Source organism: Pteropus alecto, unplaced genomic scaffold (genome assembly GCF_000325575.1).
Source record: "Pteropus alecto unplaced genomic scaffold, ASM32557v1 scaffold171, whole genome shotgun sequence".
NCBI lineage: Eukaryota > Metazoa > Chordata > Mammalia > Chiroptera > Pteropodidae > Pteropus > Pteropus alecto.
Window position 1 is genome coordinate 4,757,138 of NW_006431925.1, and position 16,432 is coordinate 4,773,569.

A 16,432-nucleotide genomic window follows, 5' to 3' on the forward strand; every position below is an offset into this window, starting at 1 on the left:
ACTTACTCTTTGCTAACTATAATACTCTATAAAAGTATTTGAATTTTTTTCTTTAAGAAAAAAAATCTTATGTTCTCTAAGTATGACTTATAATCTAGCATTATATGCAGGCTCTAAGTAATCCAAAGCATTACTTGACTGACTAAACTAGAATAGTTTTTAAAAAGCAAAGTCTTATGGAATGTCAATATTAGTATGCTTTCTGTTCATATCAAAATGACATACTGGAAAGTATTAGAAAAATTTAGATGTATACACGGGTATCAAGATTTATATAATTTTTTTAATATATTTACAGCTTCCAAAGGCCTTTGTTAGTCCTTGTTGACAGAAACATAGATTTGGCAACTCCTTTACACCATACTTGGACATATCAAGCCTTGGTGCATGATGTACTGGTAAGAGGCTACATATACCGCTTTTTTACTGTAATGTAACATTTAGTGGTCCTCGTAATGTGAAATTAGCATCATGGCTACAGAAACACAGATGAGAAGGATGGAGCTAAGATATATGAACAAAAAAAGTGATGGGCTTTGGTATTACTGAATGTGGATGCTGGAGAATAGTGAAGCACTGAGATTTAAAGTTCCAAATTTATGATTTTTGATTATAGGATAAATCAGAGATATTTTTGTTAGTAATGGTAAAAAAAATAAATAAGAGCAAAATGAATGAATACTTTCTCTCTCTCTCTCTCTCTCTCTCTCTCTCTCTCTCTCTCTCTCTCTCTTTCTCTTTTCTTTCTCTCTCTCTTTCTCTTTTCTTTCTCTCTCTCTTTCTCTTTTCTTTCTCTCTCTCTTTGAATAAATAATATGTTCTCCCTGGGAAGAAAAGTTATAATTTTTCCCATTTTCTGGGATCAGTTAAGCCTATATCAATGTGTATTATATGTTTTCAGAAGTAATTCCATGTATGAAATTTCATGCTTAAAATAAAAATCTGTATCCTTGCATGTATTGATCTACTAGATATTGCATATAGCATGTGATATACAGAGATAAATAAAACACAACCCCAATTTGCAAAGGCAATGGAATAAAAATATGTACACAAATAATTTCTGTACAAGATACTATGTAATGGGGCCAGAGTAGTTTCCATTTGATAGAAGAATTGAGACACAGACGTTAAGGGATTTGAACCCAAATAATTGGCTCTGCTAAGACTAGCACTCTAATTTACTAACTCCTAGTTTAGGCCTCTGAGGATTATAGTATACAGTAGTATATTATTGCAAAGATTACCCGAAATGTATGAAAGGGAAATGAAAGACATGCAACAGATGGTTTTGGTTTAATGGCTTATTTCTTTAAAACTCATATTTAGCTTTAAAGTATTTCTTTTAAAAAATCAGATTTCAGGATTACTGATGGAAACTGGCAGTTCTGCACACTTCTCTATTCTAGAGTCTTGTGTCATACCGGACTCTAAGATGAGTGTCAGTGAAATAGTAGTCAACTCTGATTCAGTACAGAGGTCAAGAAGAATCAAAGGAACTACCGATTTAAACCCTGAGTAAAGGAACATGGAAGCTAATTTTTGGAAGTTCAAGTAAGAGGCTGAAGAACAGGAATTTGATTCAACTGTTGGAGTGCCTACTCTCTGACAACATTCTAGACCCTGGTTTTATCAGCATATTTTAAAAAATGAAAATAGTCCTTCCTGGAACTTGCATTGTAGTAGGGGAGACAGACGATAAATAAAATAAAACATATAACATTTCAGGGGTAAAAAATACTCTGGAGGAGACTTAAAAAGTGGTGAACAGGATTGCAACTTGAAAATAAGGAAGACCTCACTGCAAGAGACATTTGAAGAAAGATTTAAAGGAGGTAAGATAGTGAATTACATAGCTATATAGGAGAACAGTGTTCCAGGCAAAAGGATGCCCACTATCAAGGCAGTCAAGGTGGCCAGAGCAAAGTAAGGCAAGAGATGTAGTTAAAGAGGACACAGGAAGCACTATAGCATAGGACATTATAGGCCATTGTAAAGATATTGACTTAATTTGAGGGAAATGGGGAGTTACACAGTTGTGAGTAAAGGAGTCATCTTATATACATTTTTTAAGAATATCACTCTAGCTGCTTTGTTGAAAGCAGACTCCTTAGGAAAAGTCAAGGAGACCAATTAGGAGGCTGTTGCAGTTAACAAGAGATGATGGTAGCTTATACCAGGATGGAAATGGTAAGAATTGTAATAATCTGTTGAATATAAAGTATAAGATTTGTAGATGAATTGGATGTGAGATCTTTAAATAGAGGAGTCGAAGAACATTCCAAAGTTTTGGCCTTTGCAACGGACAGATATTACTTAAAATGGGAAAGAAAGGAGCAGTTTCAGGTGGATTATCAGAGGTTGAGTTTTGGACATGCTAAATGTGAGATACTTATTAAGATATTCAATTGTAGGTATCAAATAGGTAGTTAATATATGAGTCTGGAGTTAGGAGAAACATCTGATCTAGAGAAATAAATTTAGGAGTAGTCCATGTGTAGAAGCCATTTAAAACCAAGAGATGAGATCACCAACGAAACAAGTATAAGTAGAAGAGAGAACAGGTCCAAGAACTGAACTGAGGCATTTCAATATTTAGATGTCAGGTGATGAGTAGGAACTAGCAGGAGGAAGCAGCCAGTGAGGTATGAGAACTAGATCTATACCATTTTGAAGGCCAGTGAATTAAATGTTTCAAAGAGAAGGCAGGGATCAGCTTGGACAAATGCTGAGGACTAAGTTACCATTGCATGTGGCAGTGCCAGGCTTGTTAGTGACTTTGGTAAGAGCAGCTCCCATTGTGTAGAGGCAAATCACTGAAGCGGGTTTAAGAAAGATTGGAAGGAAAGGCATAAGAGAGTGAATATAGTCAAACCTTAAAAGAGTTTGCTGTATAGGAGAGCTGAAAAAAGGGGTGATTTTTGGAAGCAAATGTGAGGTCAAAAAGATTTTAAATTACAGCATGGTTATATAACAATGGGAATGATTAAAAGAGAAACATTGTTGCAGAAGGTAAGCGTATCCTGCAGGTCTACAGGAGACATTAGTGACCAGGATGACTACAGACGAGGATTTCTCAACCTTGGCATTGACATTTTGAACTTGATAATTCCTTGTTGTGGAGTGCTGTCCTCTGTGTTGTAGGATGTTTAGCAGCATCCTTGGTGCCTACCATCTAGATGCCAGTAACACTCCCCCAGTTGACAACCAAAATGTCTTCACACATTGCCAAATATACCCAGGATGTGGAGAGGGGCAAAATTGCCCCTGATGGAGGGAGTTTCAAAACTGGCGTTGTTTTAGGGAGGAGGACAAGAAAAGAGTCAGAGTACCAAGGAAGACCCTTCACCAATCCTGGGTCCAGTGATATGAGATTTAGGACAAATGAAAAAAAAGTCACTGTCTAAGAAGGCTACAGGTGATAGCCAGTTGGAATTCAATTAGAACAAGAAAGTACCATGGAAGTTTAGACTAGATGTTCAGAATAGGAGATTTTGCTGATGACCGTGTATGAGTTCCAGAGGGTATGACAGTAGTGTTTCAGAAGTCGGGTAGAAATGAGAGATGGAATCTGAAGGGGGTTAGTATAAAGAGACACACAGGGATTAATGGGCATGGTGAGATAATTTTGATAGTCTCAGATTTGATTGGTGAGGGCCTGACTATTGGGACAGTGTCTTAGAAAATATATTCGGGAGTCACCACTCCTGTCAATGGTATGTGGAAGCATATACAGCGTTGAGATACTGGGATCCTTTCTGATTCCTGAATTTGAAGAGTTCCAGGAAGAAAGAAACGTACATGATGCTTTGCAAGAAATAAGACATATATACAAGTAATTGCAATAAAATGAATATGCTTTGAGTCCCCATTGTCATAAGAAAAAACTGGGAAGTGTAACTTAGAGCAGAGATTCCCCAAAACCTGGCAAGACTAATATTTGTCCTTGAGGTTTCCACCGTGCCAGAGTTTTTATGTGAAATGAGTTTTTATGACCAACCTTTATAATAATTTTTTTTAGTTATTTACCTTTTATTATCCTTATATCCTTCTGAGATACACTAATTTTTACTTCCTACTCTTTGAAGTTAAAATATCCTTTTAAAAATACAAGATGGTAAAAGTAGATGGTAGGATTTATTTTGGTTTTGTTCTAAGCTTTTTCACTTCACAGAGTAAAAAGTTGGCAACCTTGTGTCACCAAAGAATTCAATAGGTATTAAGTGTCTACTGTGTATCAGATACTGCGCTAGTCACTGCGATACAAGGAGAAGCAGACATGATCCCTGCTTCCAAGTCGGGTAGAATAGTATATTCCTATGGCATCTGGATTATTGCCGTTTTTATTTATTTTTTGTTATAAATAATAGCACAATGCACATCTCCAGTTAACTTTTTTTGGATCGGTTCTCAGATTTTATATTACCTTTAAGTCTTTTCTCAGCATTATTAGAATATTTAGGTGTTATGAAAATAGTCTTGAGATTGGTTTTAATAGCTACACAACTTATATTAACTTAACCCTGTTCATTAATTTTACTGTGGTTTCTAGATGTGAAAAACCTATCACTGAGATACCATAAATTGTACTGACACCATTTTTTGATGAATGTTAAAACGGCTGCTTTTGAAGTTTCTACTAAGCTTTTAAAATTTTTAATAATTATACCCTTTACCTCCACAAGATGGAGTAGAAGTTCTAGATAGAAACCATTAACTTGAAATTGGAGCTTGCTTTTTATATTAAATGCCTTTACTTAAAAATCTGGAACATTGATAATATTTATACATCAGACCATGGACACAAGTATGAAAATTCTCACAGCTTCATTATGTGCCAGAAAGATGATCGTTGTCATTTAATATAGGAAATACACTCTTCCGGTGAAAAGCTTTGCAGTGTCCTTTCCTTTTATTGAGCTTTAAAAAGCAAAATTAGTAATTAGAAAGTCATGATTCCTTATTATTATATCTTGGTTGCAGGAAGGGTAGATTTGATTGTTCAGCTGCAATGTTATCCTTAGGCAAAGGAATGGATATTATTCCATCTTAGTATCTTGTCCTTTGTTTTTTCAAATCTTAGATTGCCCTTTTTGTACCTTTGGCCCTCTGCTACTGACTCATATTATTTGAAACTTTAAATCAGAATTTATGCTAATGCACATAAGGACTTTAATAAAGTTAATTTTTTTTCTCACCACTCAGGAAAAGAAGTGGTTTCCAAATTTATATACACTTTAAAAAAGTTATTACAAAAGCATTTTAGAAGCACTCATTTTCTTAAAGATGTGTGATTTTAATATAACAGATGCCAAAGTAAGTGTAGTTCAAAGTTTGACACTTTGAAGATTGATGCTTTATTGATCTTCTAGTCTTTTTTAACACAAAACCTCTTGGACAGCATTTTCAGGCATTTGCCTGAAACTAAAAATCTAAGCACAGATTATTCATAACTGAACAAACTTTAGTAATTTATAGGAAGCTCCTACTAAAGATGTGTAGGCTATGTATAAGCCCAGAAAACATCCTTGATTTCATTCATTGTTTTAAATGGTATTGTATCAGTATATATCCATATTCACCGCTATTTCTGAACTTGGGTTAAAATTTGATTTACTCTAATGGAAAGAAGTGTATTACTATATACTAAGCCAGCTTTAGGTGCTACTTTTTTTGCCCTTAAATCCTAGTTGCTTAGTACGTAAGATTTTGAGACTTTTTAAAATGTGTCTATGATGGACCATTTTACAAAGATTTCTTTTCAATTAAATGATTCTTACATATATTCGACATTAGATTTTTCTTTCCTTTTTTGTCTTATGCACATTTTAAAAGAAATGCAGTATAAGCTACAGATGTGATTTTAGATTTTCTAGTAGCCACATTAACAAGAAAAACAAATGATGTTTATTTTAATATCTTTTATATTGTCTTTTTATGTAGTAAGTCTTAAAAATTCAGTGTATTTTTATACTTACATCACATCTCACATTCCAGGTACTCAATAGCCACATGTGACTAATGGTAACAGTTACATTTCTAAATCATTAAGGCTCAAATTCTTCACTAGTTTAGAGATTGAATAAATTTATTGGGATATAAATTTGTTGAGATTATCACATGAAGACTGGTAGAACATGTTTGCATACTGTCAGCAATACATCTGTGGGGAGTTTTCTTGATTCCTAGAGTTATGAGGAATCCTGCTTTAATAAGAGCGATCAGGGTTGCCAAGTGTACCCGATGTTGTAGAATCTGTATAGAATACCTTAGCCTCTGAATGAGAGTAGGTTAGGTTGTGCTGCTTAATCTAAAACAACCCTCAAACCTCAGTGGATTAATATGACAAATACTTAATTTTTGTTCACAGTATTTTCTTGTTCCTTGTCCAGTGTGTGTGGGCAAGGGGAACTCTGCTCATGATGGTCACTCATGAATTCAGGGTGTTGAGGCCCCATCTCAGTATGTCTTTTCACAATAACTGTGGCAAGGGGCAAACAATTATGGGTTGTACTTTAAATCCTGTTTCATTGTTATGAAGAAAACTTTAAGACATTTACTGGGGATATTTCATATAAAACCACAAAGTCAGAGAATACTATAATGAACCTCCTTGTGCATCATTTAGCTTCCCAGATAATACGTGTCCTACACATCTTATCCCAGGCATTACTTGATCTTATGCATAAATACTTCAACTTATATCTTTAAAAAAAGAAGAGTACCATAACTTTATTATCCTACCCAGCAAAATTAACAATTTTTGTTTGGTAATACATAATACCATCTTTGTAGTCATTGTTTCCTAATTGTCTTTTCAGTTGGTTGGTTCAAATAGGAATCCAACCTGCATTGTGCTGGTTGATATATCTTTTTAGTTTTTTCATTTACAACATTTCCTCTCTTTCCATTCCTTTTTGTAGGCATTTTTTGGAGTAAAGGAATTGGGTGGTTTTTCTAAAGAATTTTCTGCATTTCTGTATTTGGTTGATTGTATCCTTGTGGGGTACAATTTGACATTTCTCTATTCTGCATATTTTCTGTAAACTGATCTAGCGACTTGAGCAGATTTGGTTCAATTCCTTGCCAAAATAAAAGTTGCTTTTATTTTACTTTGCTTCTTTTCTCATGTGAATATAAATCTTAATTCTGCATAAATGCACCTATGTTATCGAAATGTCATTTTGTTTAATTAGCTCTGTCTGGCTGTACTGGTCTGCTTTAACTTGTGAAATGAAAATAATAAGCCTGCAGAAGACTTACCCATATTTTTAGTTTTTTAGCACTTGCAGATGGAATTTATTTATATCTGGTGATTTGGGACACCATTGTCCAGTCTTTAAAGTCAGGAAAGTGTGAATATCAGTGGAAACAGATTAGATTGTACTGTTAAAACTAATTCTGTTGTCATTTATTTGTATAAATGTTCAGTTTCTTTAACATGATTGAGTACAGTACAGAATGTTCTAATTTCCCACGTTTCAAGACTGAAATTACTTTTTCTTCTTTGCCTGGCTATTATGCAGACAATGGGAGTGTGCTTGCCATTATTATGTTATTTCTCAAAATTCTAACATCTTCTATTTATCATTTTCCATTTTAAGTATTTCATCAAAACTTCAGTAATATGCTGTCCTATTTTTAGAGCAGTAATTCTGCTAACAAGTTACATTTATTTTGAATGAGCTGTGTCATCACCATGGAAATAGTACTTCACTAGAAATTCTATTTAAAAAGCTTGACTCTTTGAAAATGTTTTTTAGTATCTTTTGTTTTGTTAGATAATTTTTTAAAAACAAGTGTTCTTCTCAAATGTAGCTGTTAGTATATACTTATTTTACTTTCTTCCTGTACAGATGATTTGTGTAAAATGAGGTTAAGATATGTGAATGGGAAAGTAAGAGGAATTAAATAAGGATACTGTTATGTTTACACCGTGATAATATGAGGAGTCTGTAAAAAAGACAGTATTAACAGATTGAAATATAACATACTATACTCTTGTTACTTACACAACTATGGCAGTAATCATCTATATTTTGCACTCTTTTTTTTTGTGGTTGTCATAGGGAAAATAGCAAGGAAAGAAGTTGTTGTAAAGGATTTATTTGAGAAAGTTGCAGGTTACGGGCGGTCTAAGGATCTAGACTCAGTATTGATGTCCCTGTTTTATCAAGTGGAGATTAAATTCTATTCAGTACATTGGGTTTGCTAAGACCTAGAGGCTTAATCGTTATGTCTTCAAACTAAAGTGATTATATCTCAGTCATACTAATTAGTCCATATAATTTCTTGCTTGCTTGTCATTCATTTACTCACTAATTGATAGCCATGTTTCAACTCTAGCTCACTATTCAGAGTAGAGTTGAACCATAAAAATCTGCCATTACATGAAAGAACCCACATGTCTAATGCAAGAACAAGGGGGAAAGGATAGAAAAGATACTCACATGTGTTTTGTTTTTGTATGTTGGTTTTTTAAGAAATGTCAAAAAATCAAGCCCAACGGGAGTAAAAATAATTCTAGGCAGAAAAATTTAGCATCTACTGGTCTGATCAGCTCTTAGAATTTATGTGAAAGGTAATGCTGTTATTACGGTAGCTTCTATTGGAATTTTTAAAAATGCAGTTCATCAGTCAACAGGTCAAAATGTTAAGATTGTTTGTTAGAGGAAACAACTAAGCATCAAGAGGCCTGGTTAAATGAGTATATACAGGTAAATATGGGCCACTACATAGACATGATAAAGAGCTCTAAAACACATTATTAAATGAGAAAAGGTAAAAGTATGTATAATGTAATCCCATTCTTTAAAAGGATATGTGTATGCTGGCATATGAATAATATTTTTCTGGAAGGATACACAAGAACCTTAACGTGGTTTTTATATTATTTTTTGAAATTTATTTCCATACATCTACTATTTTAATTAAAACACAAACTTTTAAAAGTAACAAAACATTGGAATGGATTCTTTTATCCTTGGGAATATTAGAAAAGGCTACAAGAATGTTATTTTCCTTGTAGGAAATGTTATGGTTCTTATATTCAGAAAACTATTATTTAAAACTGGATTACTTTTTCCTAGGATTTTCACTTAAACAGAGTTAATTTAGAAGAATCTTCAGGAGTGGAAAATTCTCCAGCTGGTGCTAGACCAAAGAGAAAAAACAAGAAGTCTTATGATTTAACTCCAGTTGATAAATTTTGGCAGAAACATAAAGGAAGGTAAGAAAAACATCATTAAAAGATTCACTCCTTAAAAAGAAATGAACATGTCATCTGACTTAATGTATTTGATTTAAAAAAAAAAATTTGAAAAGGTCATGGTAATTCATCTACACAAGGAGTAGGAACTGTAAGTAGTCTATAGATAAGTATCTTTATTGCCTGATTTCTTCCTGACTCCTAGGTTTTTGTTGGTTGTTTCGTAAGGGCACTTCTCTTTTCAACAAGCCCATACCATGTGATTTCGTAGATTTTACAGATAGTCTTTCTAGATTTTATTGCTGTCTTCACTGACCTACAAGACCATTTCTGCTTTTTATTAAAATAGGTTTTTGTGATAGGGAAACACTGAAGTATGATTTTCCTTTTTTGTTTCATGTTTACCCAGTTTTATATATCTACTATGGAGAATACCTAAATCTGAAAACTAGATTTATTTAAAGTACATTTGAAATAATAGGTGAAAAACTTGTGAAAATTTGCCATGTGACTTGTCATAGGCAGATATACAGATCCCATGCGTTGCTATGTCTCCTTAAAGTTTAGAGTATTTCATGGGCTCATCAACTGTTGTAAAAGTTATTTAGTGGTCATTATGGACAGGGAAATTCTAAACAAACAAAAAAATTATTCTTCTGAAAGAAAAAGAATGTTGTTCATCAGCCATTATGGAAATATGTTATTATTTTGACTATTTAAAGTGTTACTATATCTGATCTGTCTACTGTCTGTCTATATGTAGAGAGAGAGAGAAGGGAAGGAAGGTGGGAGGGGGCGGGGCCTATGTCCTTGATATGGCTGTTCTCTTTAGGCTCCTTTATGTTGAAAGGGAAATAAGGTATAAACTTAGTTCAACATGCTGGAATTTTTTTGTATGTTTTATCTTTTTGTTATTTATAACTTTAACACTGGAAATCATATTGTTATAGCAAAGAATTTGATTTTTCTACAGAGAAAAGCCACTATCTTCCTCTTTCTATGGCAATTTTGGGTACTGTTATAGTGTGTTTTAAGTAATTTGTTTCTCTTTAGAATTCCATATCCTATATTTCCTTCCAGAATAGTGAAGTACAAGAAATTACATTTACATAAGACATTTTAAAGTTAACTTTAAAATTTACATTTCCTAATAGGAAAAAGCTTAAGAAAAAAAAAATCTCTTCATTCAAATATGGAAGTTTTAAATATTTTCTTTAGAACATATGTTTAGGAACAATCCAAGAGGTCAGGTGACTATTAAGAACTTTAGTTTTTCAAAGACACTGGGAGACAGCATGGAGTTAAACAAGCGACTTAAATCTCTCTGAGCTTCAGTTTCCTCAGCAGTAAAATGTGAGGATAATTCTACCTAATGCTTTATTTCAGAATGATGTTATGAAGATTAAGCTTTCATTTGTTAAACAAGGGATAAAACCCAGTTCTGGCAGATCCAGAGTCCCTGGTCTTAACTATTAATAGTGTTGACCTCACCAAGACTGATCAGGATTAAATGAGAAAATAGAGACAAATTATTAGTAAAGTGTTTCGCGTACAGTAAACACTCAATAAATGTAAGCAGTAATTATTGTTTGTTAGCTCTGAAACCTGAAGATACTAGAGATTTTAAGGATCTTCTAGTTCACCCAGCACATTTTACATGCTCAGTGCTATTTTTGGCCAACATAGACTTGCTGAAGTTGGGCTTAGTGCCTGGTGTTTTCATATAAAACCAGATTATGTTCCTCAAAATCCTTTCAGAACCTCTGTGTTTTCTGTCAGCCCATTGGATAAAATGTGCTGATCATTAGTGAAGTACTATCAAGTGTCAGGGCTGGGGAAAGAGGAAGAGATTTTTGTTTCATTACTGATGAGATGTGACATTTTCTTTCTTGAAGGAGAAAAAGCTTCTGGCCTCCCCTAAGACTGTAGATGAAAAACATTCATGTTAGCCATTTTGTGGTCAACATATATTCATCTAGAATTGTTCAAGATTAGTACCGAGCATCAGTTATTCTACTAGAACTGCTCAGAGATTGCATATCAATTGTGTCAGAAGTTTATGGAAATTACTGCTAAACTGCGCTCACCTGGAAGAAGATATCAGGCATTAGACCAACATAATTGGCCTATATTCTGTTTTTACTAGTAGTGTTCTAGCATATTAAGCTTACAGAATTAAAAGATTTTTTTCACAATTTACTGGCGTGTAGTATGTTTAAATAATGCCTTTGTAGTTGCATGGACCTATGATACTATATGTTAATTTGGGTGATAACATTTAATTGATGCTTGATATACCATGACTTTTTTGTTTTTCAGTTACTTAGATTATTTTTTTTCTAATAGCTTATAGATGAAAAGAAAATATGATATAGTTAATGAAAAGAATAGAAATAAAATTTATATTTGTTTAGATGTATAAGTATTATGATACACATTTTAAAGAAATAGTATTTGTTATGTGCAGTTACCCTTGAACAGTGCAGAGATTAGAGGCACTGACTTCCCTGCACAGTCGAAAATCTGTGAATAACTTTTGACTCCCCGAAAACAACTGCAGTGGACTCTCTGCATTCGAAGATTCAACCAACTGCTGTTGAGAAAGTGAAAATATTGTTTTTCATCATGGTTGGTTGAATCTGTGGATGTAAAACCTGTAGATACTAAGGGCCAACTGTATTTATTGAAAAAAATCAACGTATAAGTGGACCTATGCATTTCAAACCCAAATTGTTCAAGGGTCAACTGTACGTAGATATCACAAGAGATATAGTTGTAGTTATGCTAAATGTTGTCTGCATTTCAAACCTAAATTGTTCAAGGGTCAACTGTACGTAGATATCACAAGAGATATAGTTGTAGTTATGCTAAATGTTGTCTGCGTATGCATATAGAAAACATTCAGATTCAAATAAGTACATTTATAGTAATAAATCCTCATTGTATACATTTCAAAATTTACACAAAAATCAATCTTTTAATATCATACTCATAGTTTCTTCTATGCAATACTGTTTCAGTCCATTCCCAGAAGTTGCAGAATCAGTTCAGCAAGAACTAGAATCTTACAGAGCACAGGAAGATGAAGTTAAACGACTTAAAAGCATTATGGTAAGATTCTGTTTGCTTTCTTGGAATTATAGGGAAAAGCATCCGGAGAGAGAAAGAGGTTAACTTTTTTTTTCTCCTAAAAATTCAGGGCCATTCATTGCTTTAATAACAAAATTTCAATTTATAGATAAAAGATCTTTTTCAAAAAGAAATCAAAATACTGAGGAATAGACCAAAATTTTTTAAAGAGGATGCGCCAGGCCCCGGGTGTGTGCCGCGAGCACATAGGAGGAGACGCCCCACCTTCAGAGATCCAGTTTTTAAGGGAAGATGGCAATGTCCATAGGTCAGGGGTGGAAGTGGGGCGGGGGAGAGAATTTAAAAAAAAAAAATTTTTTTTTTTTAAGAATAATATGAATTTATGGTTTGAAAAAAATATATAATGTGGCTTAGCTGCTCATTCTATGCTTTGTTCTAACTTCACATTTCAGCTTTATTGTTTATTACTATGACCTGTGGCAAGTTTCTGGGCCAGTTTCTTTTCCTGAAAATTCCAGCTGATCCTTTTTTAGTCATCCAACCATTTGTTGGTGGCTAGAACTTTTCTATAACTGTGAAAATGCATACGCTTGCTGCTTAAAGGAGAATTATTTTTCTAGGTTACCTAAACCTTTATCAGTGATCTTAGAAATATGTTGAGTATGCTTGGTCTTGGGATCTTTTAGTTGTTGCTGGGACCTTTTTTTCTTTCCAGGGACTAGAAGGGGAAGATGAAGGAGCCATAAGTATGCTTTCTGATAATACTGCTAAGCTAACATCAGCTGTTAGGTAAGTAAGCATTGTATCCTCTTTGAAGTCTTTCTGTTGATAAGATTCATTTAGGAGGTTAAAAAGTTGATTAATACTTTTTATAATAAGAAATAATAGATAATAGCATATGCCTTTAAGATTAAAGAACTAAATTGTGTTTTTAGCATGTTGAAGCTAATTTGTTCCTTCTTTTATATAGCAAATCATATGCTGCTTTCACTAATAAGAGAATTGTATAATGGAGATAATTTTACCAAGAAGATAGTATTGGTGATAAAGTAATGCGAGTTATTAAATTTATTGTTGCTACTATTAACAGTTAAGCATTTCCTTTTGGACATTTTAAATGCCATCAAGGAGAGAGGAAATGTGTTTTAGAAATATGGGTACAATCATATTTCCATCGATCTAGTTTTATTCTAAACCTCCAAATCTTATAATCAGAAAGTGAAATGGTGAAATAATGATATTCGGGAGGCAGATTATTTTAAACTAAGAAGCATTTCACCTATATTAAAGTGGTAAATACTGTATGTATTCAAGCCTAGAGATTAAATTCAGTTGATAGACAGTTTAACTTGTCTTTTCTTTACTGTTTTACTATTCTTAGTTTCCTCAGAGGAAACACCCACGTGTGGTTTTTATTAAGGTCTTTGTCATTTTCTTAGAAAATTTAACGGTTAATTTTTCACTGTTTTGATATTTGTAGTTCTCTGCCAGAACTCCTTGAGAAAAAAAGACTTATCGATCTCCATACAAATGTTGCCACTGCTGTTTTAGAACATATAAAGGTAAATTTAACTTTTATCTCCCTCTTAATATAATTTGTATTTATATAGGGTTTTATATTTGGTAAGATGCTTTCATATTCATTATCTCATTGAGCCCTCACTGTAACATTATGACATATAATTATCAAAGGCAGCATTATTACCTTCATTTTTTGCAAACGAGGAAACTTAAGAATCCAGAAAGACTAATGATTTACCCAAGGTCACACATTCAGTAAACAGAAGTTAGATTCTGTGATATTTCTATTATGTTGCACTGCCTTAATACTGTCTCTACATATACGACTCTATTAACAATAGACTTGTATCTAACCATCAGTTATACAGATTTAGACATTCTTTTACTATGTAAAATATCCGTTAATAACATTTTTCATGTAACTTGGTTCTGAACTTTTTAATTTTAGATGAGTCTGTTAGCATTAAAGTTTCTTACTTTCTCTCATTGTACTGTAATTTGGAAACAAATATATTAGATTTTCTGTATGTTGTTATCATAGTTCTTTTTTGTCATTATTTATGGTTACCCCATATTAGCTTGACTTATTCAGTTTTTTTCAGTATTCTATAGTTATTTATTCTCTAGACATGGAGCTGAATTCCGATGACAGCTTGATCGTATGCTAGGATGTGGTTATTACTGACTACTGCTTGCCATTTAATATGATACATTTGAAAAAGTAATGTAAAAATAAAGCTGAACATGCTTACTGCCTGTCAAAGATGTTGATAACACCTTGGATTTATAGAAAAGGGACTTAAACCTTTCTTTTTTAATTATTTAAAAAGTTACGGAGCATTAGAAATGAGCTAATATAAATAGATAATGAGCATGGTGCAGCAGGGAATGTAAACCTGCATAATTTCTGTTAAACTGACAACCTAATTTTTTTCTTTGTTCTACATCTTGATATTGATACTTGCTATTTTCTTATACCTACAAGAATAGAAACATAATTGTTCAATCTTTAAATGATTCTACTGATGATATTTTCCATTTTATATGTAGCATCTCCATAAGTGGGAAAAGACTTATGATAGATCTCTTTATCTGAGGTCTTAATCTCCTGAGGAAATAATATATATAAAATATATATGCTTTTATATGAAATACAACAGAGAGCTGTATAGAAAATATCCTTCAGGAGAAAGGACTTTACTTACAAGGCAAAGACCATCATCTAATATAAAAAGTTTTTAAATGTATTGCACTAAAACAAATTTTGGTTTCTAGTTTTTTAAACTATAAGTATATAATAATGATCTTATGATCTATTCAACAAACATTTTTTGAGTACTTGCTGTATGCCAGGCAGGATGCTAGGTGCTACATGCAAATAGACAGACAATTAAAAACAAATTCTAAGAAGTTATGACAGTTGTTTTGTTTTGTTTTTTAAGTTTATTGGGGTAACATTGGTTAATACAATCATATAATTTTCAAGTGTACATTATCATTTGACATCTGTATATTCTATCGTGTACTTACCACCCAAAGTCCCGTTTCCTTCAGCTACCATATATTTGATCCCTTTACCCACTTCACCCTTCCCCTTCCCCCCTATAATTTACCCCCTTTACCCCCCTCCTCCTCCTCCTCCTCCACCCCACTAGTAACCACTACTCTATAGTCTTCTCTTAACCACTAGTCTGTAGTCCATGTCCATGTGTCTCTGTTTGTTTGTCCTGCTCATTTGTTGCTTTTAGGTTTATATCCTACATATAAGTGATATCATGTGATTTTCAACTTTTTCTGTCTGGCTTATTTTGCTTAGCATGATTATCTCAAGGTCCATCCGTGTTGTTGCAAATGGCAGTATTTAGTTATGACAGTTGTTAATAGTTCTATGTGTGCTTTGAGACTTAAGCTGCTCTGTGGATTTCCTTTGACTTACAGGGTTTTAAAAGTTTATTTTTATATTTAACTTTCTGACCTCAGTTCTTAAAGCTATAAACCCAGGAAAATGCCAGGCTCATCTCCTACCAAAATAAGTTGCGTAACCCAAAGTAACTGACTATTGTACCTATGGAAAGGGCACAGTTTCATCCTATTCATAAAACTTTACAAACATTATCTTGCTACAAATGTATATGAATATATCCCAGGTCAGAAACTAGAGCTTATGGTTTGAGAAAATTCTGGTTAAAGTAATTTACTTATTCAGTCATGTATATTGAGTGGCTTGTGTATATTGTGCTATGCTCAATTCCGTAAATTCTGTAGTAAACAAGACGTAAGCTCTCTGTTCTCTTGGAGCTAATTGTAGTAACAATAAACAAAGTAAACAAATTAGAAAACAAGATAACTTCAGGCATTTAGGTAATGTGAAAACGACAAAAACAGGATGATATGAGACAATAGAGAATGGCTGAGAGAGCTGCTCTCAGTGGTTAGGAGTAAGTAGGTAGGGAAATCACCTTTGATGAGGTGCTGTTTTGAATTGAGACCCGAATCACAAGAAGGAGCCAGTTTATGAAAATCACAGGGCCAAACATTCTAGGCAGAAGGACTAATAAGTGCAAAGGCCTTACATAGGAACAAGTTGATGTGTTTGAGGACCTAGAAGACTAA

General features: G+C 33.3%; 1 protein-coding gene across 3 annotated transcripts in view; it reads left to right on the forward strand.

The window, feature by feature from the left end:
- SCFD1 (sec1 family domain containing 1) overlaps positions 1–16,432 on the forward strand; it is an 87,531-nt gene that overhangs the window by 22,415 nt on the left and 48,684 nt on the right. For all 3 annotated transcript variants that reach the window (XM_006906855.3, XM_015585545.2, XM_015585546.1), the window contains 5 exons: positions 299–398; positions 9,090–9,229; positions 12,229–12,319; positions 13,014–13,087; positions 13,779–13,860. In XM_006906855.3, coding sequence (XP_006906917.1) covers positions 299–398; positions 9,090–9,229; positions 12,229–12,319; positions 13,014–13,087; positions 13,779–13,860 — 487 coding nt within the window. The remainder of the gene's footprint in view (positions 1–298; positions 399–9,089; positions 9,230–12,228; positions 12,320–13,013; positions 13,088–13,778; positions 13,861–16,432) is intronic.